Here is a 16,686-nt window from a genome sequence, read left to right as displayed (position 1 = left end):
AAAGTAACATGTTCTCTTAAAGCAAAAATCATCTACTATCAATACTTGTGCATATATATAATTAAACAAACATGAATTTACCCATTTTTTTATTTTCTTCAATTTTAATCTAAAATTATTTCGATGTTTAATCATTTCAAATATCAAATGAACTATATACTCAATATGAATGATGACACTTAGGTAAACAGGTTAGGTACTGTAGGTACTGTACTGCTGTATATGGTTCAAACACATTTCTTGAGAGTGGCATGTGGCAGGATGTCACAAGCCATAGCAGATGGACATGCTGTCATGACAGAGAGGCTCTCTATCTCGAGCGTGGGAGGGGGTGACTGGTTCATTCTGCGTGCATCGATTACATTGATTACATCGATGCACAACAAGTGTGCAGTCACACCCAGCTCAGAGTTCAATTTGGATTCAGGCCATGTGTGTCTGCTTAAATCAGCCATCACCCACACAACATATAAGTTACTAATGTCTTCATAGTCCATTGGGGGTATTGAGTTCAGTTCAAATATCTATATTGTCTCCCTTTTGGAATAACAGTTTATCTAGACCACTAACCTTCTAGACATCAACACATTTTAAATGCCCCAGAATCTCAGGGTGCAAATTCTGCGTTTTACTTTCAATACGTACATTATTACTAAGTTATTTTTGTAATCACTGCTTGTAATACTACTTCTGTCTTCAGTAATGCTTTGTTTTCGTGCTATTCTGTGCACCTACGATTTTTACCTTACGGGACAGGTTTAGGTCACAGCCTACTTTTTTTCTGCCATGAGTCATTTGATGACTGAGTGGGTTGCACCACAGTTTTTAACACAGGGTATAACACAAAATGATAGCCTAATGCTTGCTAAATCCTGTTCTCCACTATCTATAACATGTATGGTAAGTGGGACAGGGAATTGGGATGGCTAAGTCCTAATTGGGTTCATGTATGGCCAATTTGTTGAAGAATCTAATGCACTGGCTCATCAGTTATACAGTGGTTACGGAATATGTGGAATATGGCCACATGAACCCTAGCATCCCTGTTGTGGAGTGAACATTTGATGTAGAGTTTTGGTGTAGAGGGCAAAGATTTGTGGACCTAGTACTGAGCCCTGCGGGACCCTGATCAACTAAGTCGGTTTAAGTGGTCAAGGTATAAAATGGCCGTACCTTGCAACATTAACATCTAATTTATACTTGGTTGTGTGCCAGTTTAAACACTCCAAAATAAGCCGATCTACAAACTCACAACGTGTTGCTTACACAGTAACACCTATTATACTTACGTTGATGATAATAAGGTCCCCAAATTATTTTGGGGGGTCCCCAGATGACTAGGTTAATGTGAAACATTGTTTTCTCACTCAATAGCAAACAAACCAACATACAGTATAAGTGTATACACTATACAGGGTATCTGCACATTTCTAAAGTTCAATTTAATGACTTTTAAGACTTTTTTAATACCAAATTGGCCAAATTGTCAAATATTATGTAAGAAAGCGGCAAACAGCTATTTAAAAACAATTTATCTGTGGAACGGAGTCAAACTAAATGTAATGCCTACAATTCCAAGTGCTTGTCAGGGTAGGGGGTCCCCAGTTCAAATATGATTATTTTGGGGGGTCGCGGACTGAAAGGTTTGGGAACCCTTGATCTAGATCAATAAATGATTGATAGATCATTTACTTACATGGATGTGCATACTTCAGTGTACTTCCATCCATCCATATTTACAGTATACATTCATGCAATAGTTTGCTTTCTTTAATATAGTATTTTCTGTTGTGCAAATTTCTTTCAGTGAAATGTTGTTTTCTGACACCATGCATTCTCTTAAAGGAGACACACCATGAATTTCACTTTTTTTTTGGTATTTTTTGGGCTCCCCAGTGTCTCTTGTACCCCAAACATTTTATTTTTTTAACATTCAGTCATTCATTCTCATTTCAGAGATTTTCAAAATGGGCGTGTCTGAACAGGCCATCTCAGAATGCTTACATCACGAACCATTCTGCCCATGTATTTTGACAGACAGAATTGCTCAGTAGCACCCCTCAGCTCTGCCCAACAGGACGTTTTGGTATTGTAGCTGAAAGTGCTTTATAAGCCTGAGAGAATTGACTTGGAATGAGTATACCTGAGTGTTGATTTAGGCTCAAACCTTTTGAAAATGGTTTGAGGGACATACACCATATGATATTAAATATCAAATATTTTTTTTAAATTCATGGTGTGTCTCCTTTAAGTTTGCTTTCTTTAATATATAATTTTCTGTTGTGCAAATTTCTTTCACTGAAATGTTGTTTTCTGACACCATGCATTCTCTTAAAAGTGGTGAAGAGTGTAACCATCTGTATTTTATTCTTTAGGTTACAAACCTTTCACCGTCAGAGTCGCAACCCACCGCACATACACCAGGTTTGTGCACGTGCATGAATGAGTGTGGTTGGTTGTTGGGTCGGTGGGAACCATGGCAAAGCTGAATGACTACAAATAATGGCCAGAATCAATCCTTTTGACCCATTAAATACACTTACAGTCTAATTGGGGTCTTTCTCAGATATCTGTCTCAGAGTGTGGGAGCAGGGAGACGACTGCAGTGATGCTTGTGATGCTGGTAGCGCGCAGGAGAGTCCGGAGAGCTCATATTCTTATCTGCCCCCCTCCACCCCCCCGCCTCCACCTTGCCCGCTAAGCCTCCAAAGACAATCATCAGTCCCTGGTAAGAACATGATCTCATAGTATAATCCCGATTTTACTTGCCAGGAATGTCCATGCAGGGCCATGGCCATATCTTATACATAACACCACTATGTAAATGTGGCAGAGTATCTTTGCCTGAGACGCCTAATATCTCCCTTGGCTGGGGGCTCATCCCCCTTTGCATGAGCAGTAGATGTTTGGTTTCCCATGCAGATTTCAATCCAGGTGTTTCTTTAATGAGTCTAATTTGAAACGGACAATCCGTTTTGATCCTGTTCATAGGCCCGAGGTCAAGCTATGAGCAGACCGACGTGTCCAAGAGAAGAGACCTCAGGCTGGATGAATACAGTATGTCCACATACCTTCTACATTTTATTTATGCTTTTTTTTTTGCTAGGAGCAATATTTCTGAAAGGGGAGCATTGAGGTGCTCTTGGGGGGCGTTTGTGTTACTTTTTTATGATTTCTTATGCCAATGTTTAATATATTCATTGTGTCTCCATATAAATGGTAAATGGTGCATTTATATAGCGCTTTTATCCAAAGCGCTTTACATAGATTGTGCATTACATTCACCCATTCACACAAACATTCATGCACCGATGGCAGAGGAAACCATGCAAGGCACCAACCTGCTCATCGGGAGCAATGTGGGGTTCAGTGTCTTGCTCAAGGACACTTCGACACTAACTCTGGAAGAGCCCGGGATCACTCTACCCCTGAGCCACTGCTGCACCATATCATGGTCAGTATCATGTCAGTATCATGTCACATGATACTGACATGATACTCAACATTATATGAAGACACAATGACCCGTCGCCTCAGTGCCTCAGCCCTATATTAGTGGAGCGGCTAAATGCTTTTTTCTGGCAGAATCTTTCAGTTGATGATAAAAGCGTGAAAATTGCCATGAGCAGTCTCCATGGGTCACTTGATAAGAATATTGTCTGAGCCATTTGTAATTTCAAGATGGCGGCCATTTTTCAAGATGGCCGATACCTTAGTGGGCAGTTAAGTGATATGATGGTTTATTTGGTGATACAAGCATGAAAATTGGCATGAGCAGTCTCTGTGGGTCACTTGACAATAAGCCACCCACAGCTACTTGAAATTTCAAGATGGTGGCCATTTTTCAAGATGGCCGACACTTTAGTGGAGCATTTAAGTTATATAATGGTTCATTTGGTGATACAAGTATGAAAATTGGCATGAGCAGTCTCTGTGGGTCATTTGACAATAAGTCACCCACAGCTACTTGAAATTTAAAAATGGCGGCCATTTTTCAAGATGGCCACCACCTTAGTGGAGCAGTTAAGCTTAAGAAATCATTTAGTTGGTGATACAAGCATGAAAATTGCCATGAGCCGTCTCAAAAGGTCATTTGACAAGAAACCGCCCACAGCCACTTGAAATTTCAAGATGTCTGCCGTGCGCCATGTGGATCCTTAAATGATACCTTTTCTCATAGAAATGTATTGGGTTCCTCAAAAAGCTCTGTCAAGAGAGGTTGTTTGACTGTGTTTTGTCTGACTCCTCGCCCACAAGCTGTCCAGTTTGGTAAAACCTGTCAGGAGTTGCCTCCCACCGGCATAGCTCTCAGTGTTCACTGAGGTAGGCTTACACAAGCTCCCTTACCACGACAAGGTAACAGTCACAAGGGAGGATAATATATATCTTTTTTTTTTAAACTAACAGCCATTACATGTGTCAAATAGATACTAAGGGGTGGGGAAACAAAAAATAAGATGAATAAATTAACACAGTTGTGGTGCTGATAAGCACAGTTGTGGTGCTGAACGGACAGTGCTCCAAAATTATGAGCAATGGCTAACACTGAATGGCAATAGCCACGGAACCATGACAAACTATACTAATACTAAACTAAACTGAAAATGTGCTTCACTGTTAGATATGGCAGTGGAAGGTAGTGGAAGCAATGTTACAAAGTAACAACTGAAAATTACACAGTAATAGACTAGATACAAAGTAAAACATGATGCGCCGATGTGGCGAGGGGAAGCCGAGCCATAGGCCTACCCTTGAAAACACAGAGGACAACGGGGAATAACTCTGGCAAAATAAACATGCAAATATAGGTTCTAGCAGGGGCAATTACATAGGCATGTGAAACTGGGTCCATATCTGAAGCACTTACACCTTCCAGTACATGCCTTGGTGCACCCACAATTGGTCAACTCCCAACAACTCTCCGCAATAGGTGGAAGTGGAGTCCAGAAGACTTTCCACTTCTCGTCCTGTTCCACCCATCCCCAGTCAGATGGGCTCGGCATTTGTGGAGGTCGCTTCAATGCCTGTCCCCACACGTATCCAGCCTCATAAGAAGCGCGTTTGGCATGCTCTTTGAGTGCTGCTTGAGTTGGCAGGATCAAGTCATATCGTCTTTGCTTTCTGGCAAAGAGATCAAGCCTGGCCTCGTTCACAGTTGTGACATCACTGGACCGGTCATACATTAGATCTTCTTAGTCTCTTGACATGGATATCTTTGGTATCTTCAGTGTCTTCAGCAGATGTAGATGCTCTCTTTTGGGCCCTTTCCAGCTCTGTGTTGTTGAACAGCTTGAATGATATGTTGCTCTGTTTCTTGTCAATGTGCTTTCTATGCCATCACCTTCATCTAGTCGGGTTGGACTAAGTAAGATAGGCAGAGCATTGATCTTATGAAATAATGGAACATTTCTTGCAATGGTATCATGACCAGTACGATCGTGCTCTCTGTTGAATAAACTTGGCTGAATGAGTTTTTCCTTGGTGACCTGCTGACAAATGAAACATCTGTCCCAGTTAGTTTTCACAACTGTTATGATGGCTTCTGCCATGTCTGCAGCATAGGCAGAGGCAGAGGGTTTATCCTTTTACCACCTTTTACCAAGCACTTTGATGTATGGGATACAACTAAGTTTGTGCCTTAACCCAACACTTAGTCCGATCGTTCATCCAATGCCATTTAAATCCCATGCGATCTGTACACCATCCGGTTAATTAAAACCCCATTAACCTTGGCTAGGCTCTCCCGCGCTGGCACAACCTGTCAATTCAGGTGCGGCTATCTAACTGTTTTGGGGTAAATTAGACAGCATTTGGGATAACTAACTTTCAATTAGCTGACATTGAACCCCACTCTGAGGTTTAACAGCAGTGATATATCACCAGTGTGCCCTGGTAGTGCAGATATTCACTCTTCAGCATAATAATAATAATAATAATCGTCCTTAATGAAAAAAAAACGTACATTTCTATGAGAAAATGTCTTTTGAGGATCCAGGGGGTGACCATCTTGAAAATAGAAATTTCAAGTGGCTGGGAGTGTTTTCTTGTCAAGCAACCCTTAGAGACTGCTCATGCCAAATGTAATGCTTGTATCACCAAATAAACCATTATATAACTTAATTGCTCCCCTAAAGTGTTGGCCATCTTGAAAAATGGCCGCCATCTTGAAATTTGAAGTAGCTGTGGGTGGCCTATTGTCAAGTGACCCAGAGAGACTGCTCATGCCAATGTTCATGCTTGTATCACCAAATAAACCATTATATAACTTAATTGCTCCACTAAAGTGTTTGCCATCTTGAAAAATGGCCGCCATCTTGAAATTTCAAATAGCTGTGGGTGGCCTATTGTCAAGTGACCCACAGAGACTGCTCATGGCAATTTTCATGCTTGTATCACCAAATAAACCATCATATCACTTAACTGCCCACTAAGGTGTCGGCCATCTTGAAAAATGGCCGCCATCTTGAAATTACAAATGGCTCAGACAATATTCTTGTCAAGTGACCCATGGAGACTGCTCACGCCAATTTTCACGCTTTTATCATAAATTGAAAGATCGTAGCACTTAGCTGCTCCGCTATATTCCCTTTATTCCCTTTATGCCCAATGTTGCTTTAGTCCTTTGTTCACTCAGCCCTATGTTACTTTACATGAATCTTCTATCAGCCAAGCTGCCACAGCAGTCATTTTGGAACCTAAAAACACCCAATATATCTTTCTCTTTCTGCTCTAGGGACATTTTTGCAGTCTTCCCATGAAGCTCCTACCTCTTTTTCCCCGGCCACTAGGTTGTACAGTACCAACAGTGCTAATTATGTCAACATCCCTATTAGCCCCATGGCAGCTAAAGCCAACAGAGAGCTTCTCTACATGGAACTGGATCTGCATGAGCGCAGGACAGCTTCTGGTTTGAGTCCTGCCAATGCTGTGAGAGGTAACACTTTGGAGCTGTGCAGACCCAGTAAGAACACTATGTCCTAAATGGCAATTTTGGAATTGTTTGTTTACTGACTGCTTCTTCTTTGTTTTATGGCCTATATGGTTTCTTTGGTAACTGCTTTACTATATGTCAGCCTTTCCCATCTCCCGGCGAACTTCCTAAACTGTACACCTGTCCATTACTGTCAATTGTTTATTTACATTACAGTACATTACCATATAGCTGTTATTGATGGATTTTTGGTGTGACTAGGGTTGTACAGAAATTAACTTGGCATGCAGTTAACTCCATCATTAGTGAAGCTACCAGTCCAAATATGTAAATGATTACTAACACCATGACAGGCTACAAAGAATATACATATACATTGGACACAACTGGGAGAAACATTTTAAATGGTATGTTATTCTTATTAAAAACAAAAACAACTAGAAAAGTGTGCTCCTTGGAGCACAGCACAGGTCTCTGCCAGGCCGGGTTGCCTACCCAGGGCCCGCAAACTTTGGAAGGCAGTTATAGATACTTGTGATTTGACACTTTAATAAAATTGAATTGAAATTGAATTGAATTGAGAATGGGATCTGAAAAATCGAACTAATCTAGACTAAATCTAATCAAACAAAATGGGTGCTGATGAAGAAATAAGGTTGAAACAGAATAATCACCAAATAGTTCCTGTTAAAATACTTTTTAATCGTTAGTAGACAAAAAATATGACAAACTCCTCCCGGAACTTTTGTCATGGACTTCATTTCAAGCCATTACAGCCAATGATCAACGTGCCTGTTTTTCTCTGAATCAATGTGTGTATGTGACTGGTCAAGCATAATTATTATTTGTAGCAGTGGTTCTCAACCTGTGGGCTGGGTTGCTGAGGCCCACTGGTGGGCCGTGAGGATACTGCAAGTGGGCCCACAAATAATTGGCAACACTACGATTGAGTGATGATAATATCAATATAACATTAATATTAATTACATTTTATTTTTTAAAGGAAAGTGATGGTATTTTTTGTTTAAATACTTGAAGATTGTGTTTTCATTGTTATACCAATAAATAGGAACTTAAAGTATACTATGTAGATCCATTGATCCAAGCCGGAACACAATCAATTGATTGATCTGAAAATGGCAAAATGCACACGGCCCACCCATCTGACCCACCTTAACACAGATGGGTAGGCTGTGAACGCCTTTGATATGTTTAAGTGGGCCCTGAATCAGAAAAGGTGGAGAACCACTGATTTATAATATACTTTACTTCAGACACACAAAGTTCATAAACCTCAAATTTCCCCATTCTTCCCATCCAGAAGGAGGCTCCATCAGGTATGCCCACATTGACATTGCTGCCATGGAAACTGCCCAGAGAGTTGGGGCAGAGCATGCCCAGGGGCGAGAGGACAGACTGCCTCAGCTGGAGAACCGGAGGAGAGCTGCACCAAACTGACTTCGCCTTTGTTCAGTAATACTTACAAAGTGTGACCCTGGACCTTCCATAACCTGAAACTTGAACCTGTGAAGTTCTCTGATGGTGTTTTGTTCACATTTCAATTATAAACCAGAACTACTACTAAGTCATAAAAAGGTCAGGCTATTTCAACATTTTTGGGTTCTGGGTTCCCAGGCCAGAACTCTGTGTTAGTACCACCTCTTGAGGACGGCCAAAAATAGGTTCTGCGTTTTACAGAGTGCCCTTGAGTACTGGTAAGAATTTCCGTCGAGCCTCTTTGAAAACCATATAGTTGCATAGAAAATTATAAAAGGTGCTGTAACCGCCCGTTTTATTTCCTCTCCTGCCACCCCTCTCGTTTAGAAAATACCATGAAATGGGTGTTGAGAGAGCAACAGTGGAGAGGGAGGGTGGAGAGACTATCACCACCTGTATAGTGGAGCCGTGAACATTTTGGATACTGATTACGTTTTCTAAGACGAAAGTAAGAGGAAACATCAGCCCAAATGTTGCACACTTTGTTGGCTGGAGGTTTCTACCAGTAGGGGCACCACTGAACCATATCAAGGACAGGGAAGATAGTTTGGTAATTGTTACACACTTGCACATAAACTGTTCATAACAATAATATGACCAGGAATGTTGTTTCAGCATAGACAAATTATTTATATAAATTAACTCAAAAATATATATTTGGTGTGTTGCTCCCCTCCCCTTAACATTTAAACACTAGTTGAGTTCTATCCACATGCTTATGTGTATGTCCTATACTTCTACCAGTACACAAAAGTTCACATTTATTTTGACTTTGCATCGGCCTTACTAGAATCTCTCAAGGCGAGTTGCTAAATAACTTGTAATCTACATTTTGGAGTAAGACAGACCCCCTGTGTTTGTTTATAAAGTTTGGATATGCCGAGGGGACACTTAAAGTCTTGGATTTAATTCACAGTATTTACCGAACAGTTTGTGAAACCATTCCAAGTTGGAGGAGAAATTGAATGGTACATTGGAGATTTCTAAAGCCTCCTCCCTACATTAAAGCTGCACTATGTAACTTTCCTCTTCTACCCCGGATTTGAACCCGGGTCTCCTGCGCAAGTGCTCAAATTTGACCATTAAGCCTACCTGCTTGCTCAGGGGATAAATTGAATCTTGACCTTCAGGTCAAAACTTGTGTCAAACCAGAAACAGGATGGAATAGCTGGGAGACGATAACAACCACCCCAATTGTATACGTTATCCCAGAATTTCCCCCAGGGATGAATAAGTACCTACCTACCAACCAGCCTACCTATTAACACATTGGCTGCCAAAAACGCAGATCTGCGTTCTATTGAGTCCTTAGAACGCAGGCTGCCAAAGACGCAGATCTGCGTTCTATTAAAAAAAACAAAAAAACAATTTGACCCAAAGACCAAGGAGATTTAATTTTTCGAAGATTTAGACTCCCATCCACTTCCTTGTTAACTTAAAACTTAAAAATTCTGTATCTCGGCTCCTGAGTACTTTTGTTTTTTCATTGAAAAAGTCTGGCAGTCTACTGTAGAAAATAAATACATAATTCTGGCAGCCAATGTGTTAACATACTCCACCATACACATTGGACAAAATTACATTTTATTCATAAAAAAAAGGTACAAAGTGCCGCTTTAAGGTAGACAGGAGATCCAGCAATCTAGGCGACCATTCCACATCAAAGCCAAGTAATCTGTTGAAATAAGCTGCTCAGATACTGTATATCTCTAGTACAAGTCACAAATGTATTCAGCAATGGACCATATTCAAACGGTGGCCATATTTGGTGGTGGGAAACCTCACCTAGACAGGGTATGATGTAGGCTAAGAGCAAAATGGCCAATGTGTGAAAATGGTCAATGTAATGGTTGATTAATGGAAAAGTGTGTTCCCGGCTTCCCGCTTCTCATGTCCTTTCTGATATTAACATGTTGATTTGGCCAATAGTTACATTAATATGTTTCATATGGCTCATCCCTAGCCTGGCCAACACGACTCCAGACTGCATCCAGAATGTGGAAGGCCCCAACTCTATGCTGGTTGGAATTCCTCCATGTTGAATTGAATAAATCACAATCTATGTATGGCCTCCTGAACCCATAGTGCCATACCGTATGTCGATCATCTATTCATTTTACTATCTACTAAGTAGTCACAAAAATGTTGTATTTTCAAATGAAAAAAGTGCTTATGTGAGACATGTCGACAATTTCTTCAGCTGAAAACATGACAAACACAGACTTACTGCAAGTGTGCCCCCACTTGCATAAACCTGTTTGCTTATTCAGTACCTCTACTGGGGGTCAGAGAGCATGTGAGCGAAGCGACGCGATTTTGACATGAGCGCGGCGCTGGTTTATAAAAAGGTTGGAGCGCTACTCAGAGCGAGGACCGCCTGCCGCTCCTGGCCGCCCCGGCGGGGGCCGCGCACCGAATGTTTGAGCATGCCCGGTCGCACGGACTCAGAGACACACAGACATCCAGCAGTGCACAGCGCACCGAGATTTCATTAGAATTTCTACTTTCTTTTCTTTTTTTTTCTTTTTTTTTTTTACTGTTGAGCGACCGGGTTTGAGCGGAGCATGGAGCGAGAGGTGCGCAAATCAACGTGAGCGGCAGAGCAACGGGGAGCGGAGCGCGGGGGGGTCAACATGAGCGTATAGCGAGCGTGAAACCAGCCCCCTGGAGCGGCGAGCGGCATTTCCACCCGCTCCGCTCACGTGCTCTGGTGGGGGTGTAGCTAATTGATGGGGCATTGCATATTTAATTATGAAGACCAATGAAAATCAGGGCCGGCTCTAGGCAATTTCGCGCCCTAGGGATTTTTTTTTTTTTGGCGCCCCCCCCCCTAGTGGTGCCCTAGGCAACTGCCTACTCTGCCTAATGGGCGCGCCGGCCCTGATTAAAATACATGCTAAGTGATTGAGCGAAGAGAAATGAATGGAACCTACCAAGACCTATAGTGGTACAGCTCAATGATACCATATCATGCAGATGCAGTCAGTGTTAGCCAGGCTAGCTGTTCCCCACCAGTGGGTTCTTAAAAAGACAAGGTGAGAGACCATATAAGTATGAGCCAATGGAACACCTGGCATGTCACCAAGTTAACTTGTTAATGTCCAAAACAGCTTCAGGTCAGCAGTGGGAACTAGGGCAGATGTCCTCTGCAGGACTTACTTGTAAATAATGAATGGTTTTATTTATGCCAAGATTAGGAACTATATGAAACTATATTTTTTAAATATTGTTGACCTTTGTATGATGTATGCACTTGTATATTGTTGAATATTAAAAGATTGCTGTTATGTTTTCAAGTCCATTGTTGTCTTTGATTCCTAACTGGGGCCTATTTCACAAAGCAGAATTAGGGGTTAAACCTGGATTTAACACCTATCCTGGCTTAATTTATCCAGGATTAGCGATGAATCGGTTTCATGAAAGCTGAATTATCTTGCCAGATTAGTTTAGCCAGAGCACCCCGGATAAGTTTATCCATGACTCAATTTCACAAAAGAAAATGTACACAATCCTACCTTAGTTATCATGGAAATTTAGCTGTGAAGTTAGCCTGGGACCAGGCTAACAGCCAAGCTTACTTTAAATTTCAGAGATTTATAATGGAGGCGGATGGAAGGTTTTGGGACCTCAAAAAAATACTTTCACCTAGAAACTCCATTCACAGTTCAAAAAATCCACCTTACTGTGGACATGCATGCTTGAGATTTTTTCTTTGAAATCATTTGTAGTTTTGGAGATATTTAACTTTAAGCGCCCCATGCATTGTTAATGCGGCAATGGACATTTAAAGGCAGGCTTACAACTACATACTTACGCCTAGTAACCTCATTCATACTTTAAAATGTTCATCTTACTGTGGACATGTTTGCCTGAAAAGGAATCTTTGAAATGTTGCATAGTTTTAGAATTGTACTCCTTTAAAAGTTCAGAGATTTATAATAGAGGCGGATGGAAGGTTTTGGGACCTCAAAAAAACACTTTCACCTAGAAACTCCTTTCACAGTTCAAAAATTCCACCTTACTGTGGACATGCATCCTTGAGATGTTTTACTTTGAAACCATTTGTAGTTTTGGAGATATTTAACTTTAAGCGCCCCATGCATTGTTAATGCGGCAGTGGACATTTAAAGGCAGGCTTACAACTACATACTTACGCCTAGTAACATCATTCATACTTTAAAATGTTCATCTTACTGTGGACATGTTTGCCTGAAAAGGAATCTTTGAAATGTTGCATAGTTTTAGAATTGTACTCCTTTAAAAGTTCAGAGATTTATAATGGAGGCGGATGGAAGGTTTTGGGATCTAAAAAAAACACTTTCACCTAGAAACTCCATTCACAGTTCAAATAATCCACCTTACTGTGGACATGCATGCTTGAGATTTTTTCTTTGAAATCATTTGTAGTTTTGGAGATATTTAACTTTAAGCGCCCCATGCATTGTTAATGCGGCAATGGACATTTAAAGGCAGGCTTACAACTACATACTTACGCCTAGTAACCTCATTCATACTTTAAAATGTTCATCTTACTGTGGACATGTTTGCCTGAAAAGGAATCTTTGAAATGTTGCATAGTTTTAGAATTGTACTCCTTTAAAAGTTCAGAGATTTATAATAGAGGCGGATGGAAGGTTTTGGGACCTCAAAAAAACACTTTCACCTAGAAACTCCTTTCACAGTTCAAAAATTCCACCTTACTGTGGACATGCATCCTTGAGATGTTTTACTTTGAAACCATTTGTAGTTTTGGAGATATTTAACTTTAAGCGCCCCATGCATTGTTAATGCGGCAGTGGACATTTAAAGGCAGGCTTACAACTACATACTTACGCCTAGTAACATCATTCATACTTTAAAATGTTCATCTTACTGTGGACATGTTTGCCTGAAAAGGAATCTTTGAAATGTTGCATAGTTTTAGAATTGTACTCCTTTAAAAGTTCAGAGATTTATAATGGAGGCGGATGGAAGGTTTTGGGATCTAAAAAAAACACTTTCACCTAGAAACTCCATTCAAAGTTAAAAAATTCCACCTTACTGTGGACATGCATGCTTGAGATTTTTTCTTTGAAATCATTTGTAGTTTTGGAGATATTTAACTTTAAGCGCCCCATGTATTGTCGATGCGGCAATGGATATTTAAAGGGAAAAGGGTACAGACTTTGGCAGGCTAAGTTGACAGAACAAGTCAGAACCTCTGTGGTGCAATGGTTTAGATACAGGACTTGCAACCAGAAGGTTACCGGTTCAAATACAACCAGGACAGGTTTTCAACTATTACCCGACTCTTGCACCTTTATCTGATCTTTCACTGAAGAGCGTACAAGAGACCATAGAAAGTTTGTACCGTGGTGGAGCAGTGGTTAAGATTCAGGCCTTGCATACTGAAGGTCCTGAGCTCAAATCCCGCAAGGACATCTTTCTAACTTTTACTTGGGGCTTTTACCTTTATCTAATCTTTAAGAAAATTCCACGCAAGTCAACAGAACAGGTAAGGACCTCTGTGGTGCAATGGTTTAGATACAGGACGTGCAACCAGAAGGTTCCTGGTTCAAATCCAACTAGTGCACTTTTTTTCCCCCAAGACTCAAGACCCAAAAGAGTCTTGAGTCGAACCAATTAAATTTCTCTTTTGGGCCTTGAGTCTTGGGACTCAAGGCCCAAAAGAGAAATTTGATGTCTCCGCGGGAGTAATTGGTTCGACTCAAGACCCAAAAGAAGGTGAACTGACTGTAAAGATTCAAAATGTCATATATAGAATAGGAACCCCATTCAAAAAATGTTCCCCCAAAAACCTGTTAGGAGTACGTTTCAGGCAATTTAAAGTTGATTGGTAGTGACTTTTTTTTTGGTCCCTAACATTCATCGAGCTCTGGACTTTTCGAGCTCTGGATTTTTTCCGTTTCGGTAGTGACACTACCGAAACGAAAAAAAAAATGTGTTCCCCCAAAAACCTGTTAGGAGTACGTTTCAGGCAATTTAAAGTTGATTGGTAGTGACTTTTTTTTGGTCCCTAACATTCATCGAGCTCTGGACTTAGTACATTTTTTTTCGTTTCGGTAGTGACACTACCAAAACGAGAAAAAAAAATTGTTCCCCCAAAAACCTGTTAGGAGTACGTTTCAGCCAATTTAAAGTTGATTGGTAGTGACTTTTTTTTTGGTCCCTAACATTCATCGAGCTCTGGACTTAGTACATTTTTTTCCGTTTCGGTAGTGACACTACCGAAACGAAAAGAAAAAAAAAATCCCCCAAAAACCTGTTAGGAGTACGTTTCAGGCAATTTAAAGTTGATTGGTAGTGACTTTTTTTTTGGTGCCTAACATTCATCGAGCTCTGGACTTGGTATTTTTTTTTCCGTTTCGGTAGTGACACTACCGAAACGAAAAAAAAAATGTTCCCCCAAAAACCTGTTAGGGGTACGTTTCAGGCAATTTAAAGTTGATTGGTAGTGACTTTTTTTTGGGTCCCTAACATTCATCGAGCTCTGGACTTAGTACATTTTTTTCCGTTTCGGTAGTGACACTACCGAAACGAAAAAGAAAAAAAAAATCCCCCAAAAACCTGTTAGGAGTATGTTTCAGGCAATTTAAAGTTGATTGGTAGTGACTTTTTTTTTGGTCCCTAACATTCATCGAGCCCTGGACTTAGTACATTTTTTTCCGTTTCGGTAGTGACACTACCGAAACGAGAAAAAAAAAATGTTCCCCCAAAAACCTGTTAGGAGTACGTTTCAGGCAATTTAAAGTTGATTGGTAGTGACTTTTTTTTTGGTCCCTAACATTCATCGAGCTCTGGACTTAATACATTTTTTTCCGTTTCGGTAGTGACACTACCGAAACGAAAAAAAAATTGTTCCCCCAAAAACCTGTTAGGAGTACGTTTCAGCCAATTTAAAGTTGATTGGTAGTGACTTTTTTTTTGGTCCCTAACATTCATCGAGCTCTGGACTTAGTAATTTTTTTTCCGTTTTGGTAGTGACACTACCGAAACGAAAAAAAAATTGGGTAGCACTTTACAATAATGACCCGTTATAAAGCATTTATAAACGTTTATAAGTAGTTTGTAGACTATTAACAAATCATTAACAACCTGTTTGTTGACATTCGTAAATGATTACTAAAACCTTTATAACTACAGTTACAAATCATTTGTAAAGTATTAGTAAGTAGTGAACTATTCATGAATAACCCATTTATATACATCTGTAAAAGATTATTAAATCATTTGTAACGACCCATTCTAAAGCATTTATAAACGTTTACTAGCAGTTTGTAGACTATTAACAAATCATTAACAACCTGTTTATTGACATTCGTAAATGATTACTAAAACCTTTATAACTACGGTTACAAATCATCTATAAAGGTATTAGTAACTATTCATGAATAAGCCATGTATAATACATCTGTAAATGATTATTAAATCATTTGTAACTGATGTTACATAATATATACAAGCTATCGGTAGCTTGTTCATGTTTAACATATGCTTTGTTAAACATTCCTAAAGTATCTATAAATCCTTAGTACATGTTATTATGTGCCCTATAGTAAAGTGAAGACAGTTCATCATTTACAACTGTCTGTTAATGTGTTTGTTCATGTTTAACATGCTTTGTAAAACATTCCTAAAATATCTATAAATCCTTTGTACATGTTATTATGTGCCCTACAGTAAAGTGAAGACAGTTCATCATTTATGACTGTCTGTTAATGTGAACTTTCTCCTTACCTGTTGCAAACTACCTGGCTTTCATGAATGCAGACACCAAACAATTACTAGAAGTATCATTCATGTTAAGCAAATGATGCGTAAGACATTCGTAAAGAGTATGTAAACCATTTGCAGACGTTATCATGAGCCTGAGCCTAGTTGCTTCTTTTGGGCTTGTTTTCATAGACCTGTCCGCTTGTTTCTTTTGCAAAATCTGGCAACACACTGATTACCTGCATTACACCTGCAGTAGCCTAGGGAGGAAGTGAACAGTGATGCAGTTGCAGACTGGACAGAAATATGTCTAATTCATGTTTTATGTGTTTTAACTGTCTTGTTGCAGGTGATCGAGGTAACATAAAATGGCTAATCTTACACACATGAAGTAGCAATATGACTAGGGGGTATTTTGATGGTGGCTGTTTGTATCCACAATGTTTGTTTTGATGTGTAGGCTAGTAATGTCCTCCATGCTTAGCAGTTTAGCTTAGCAGCTAAAGCTAACTTGCACTGGGAGGTGGTGACTGCAGAGGCTCCAA

General features: G+C 40.1%; 1 protein-coding gene across 3 annotated transcripts in view; it reads left to right on the top strand.

The window, feature by feature from the left end:
- The window catches only part of dok7b (docking protein 7b), a 37,090-nt gene extending 25,370 nt beyond the window's left edge, over positions 1–11,720 (top strand). The window contains exons 10-14 of one of the 3 annotated variants that reach the window (XM_084046615.1): positions 2,376–2,424; positions 2,567–2,728; positions 2,992–3,057; positions 6,734–6,934; positions 8,253–11,720. In XM_084046615.1, coding sequence (XP_083902741.1) covers positions 2,376–2,424; positions 2,567–2,728; positions 2,992–3,057; positions 6,734–6,934; positions 8,253–8,389 — 615 coding nt within the window. In that variant the 3' untranslated portion in view covers positions 8,390–11,720. Of the gene's footprint in view, positions 1–2,375; positions 2,425–2,566; positions 2,729–2,991; positions 3,058–6,733; positions 6,962–8,252 lie in introns of all 3 variants that reach the window. The other 2 variants (XM_084046614.1, XM_084046616.1) reach the window with 2 other exon arrangements.
- The last annotated feature ends 4,966 nt before the right edge of the window (positions 11,721–16,686 follow it).

Source organism: Gymnoscopelus microlampas, assembly GCF_963454915.1.
Source record: "Gymnoscopelus microlampas genome assembly, chromosome: 2".
NCBI lineage: Eukaryota > Metazoa > Chordata > Actinopteri > Myctophiformes > Myctophidae > Gymnoscopelus > Gymnoscopelus microlampas.
This window is presented reverse-complemented; position numbering and strand designations above follow the sequence as displayed.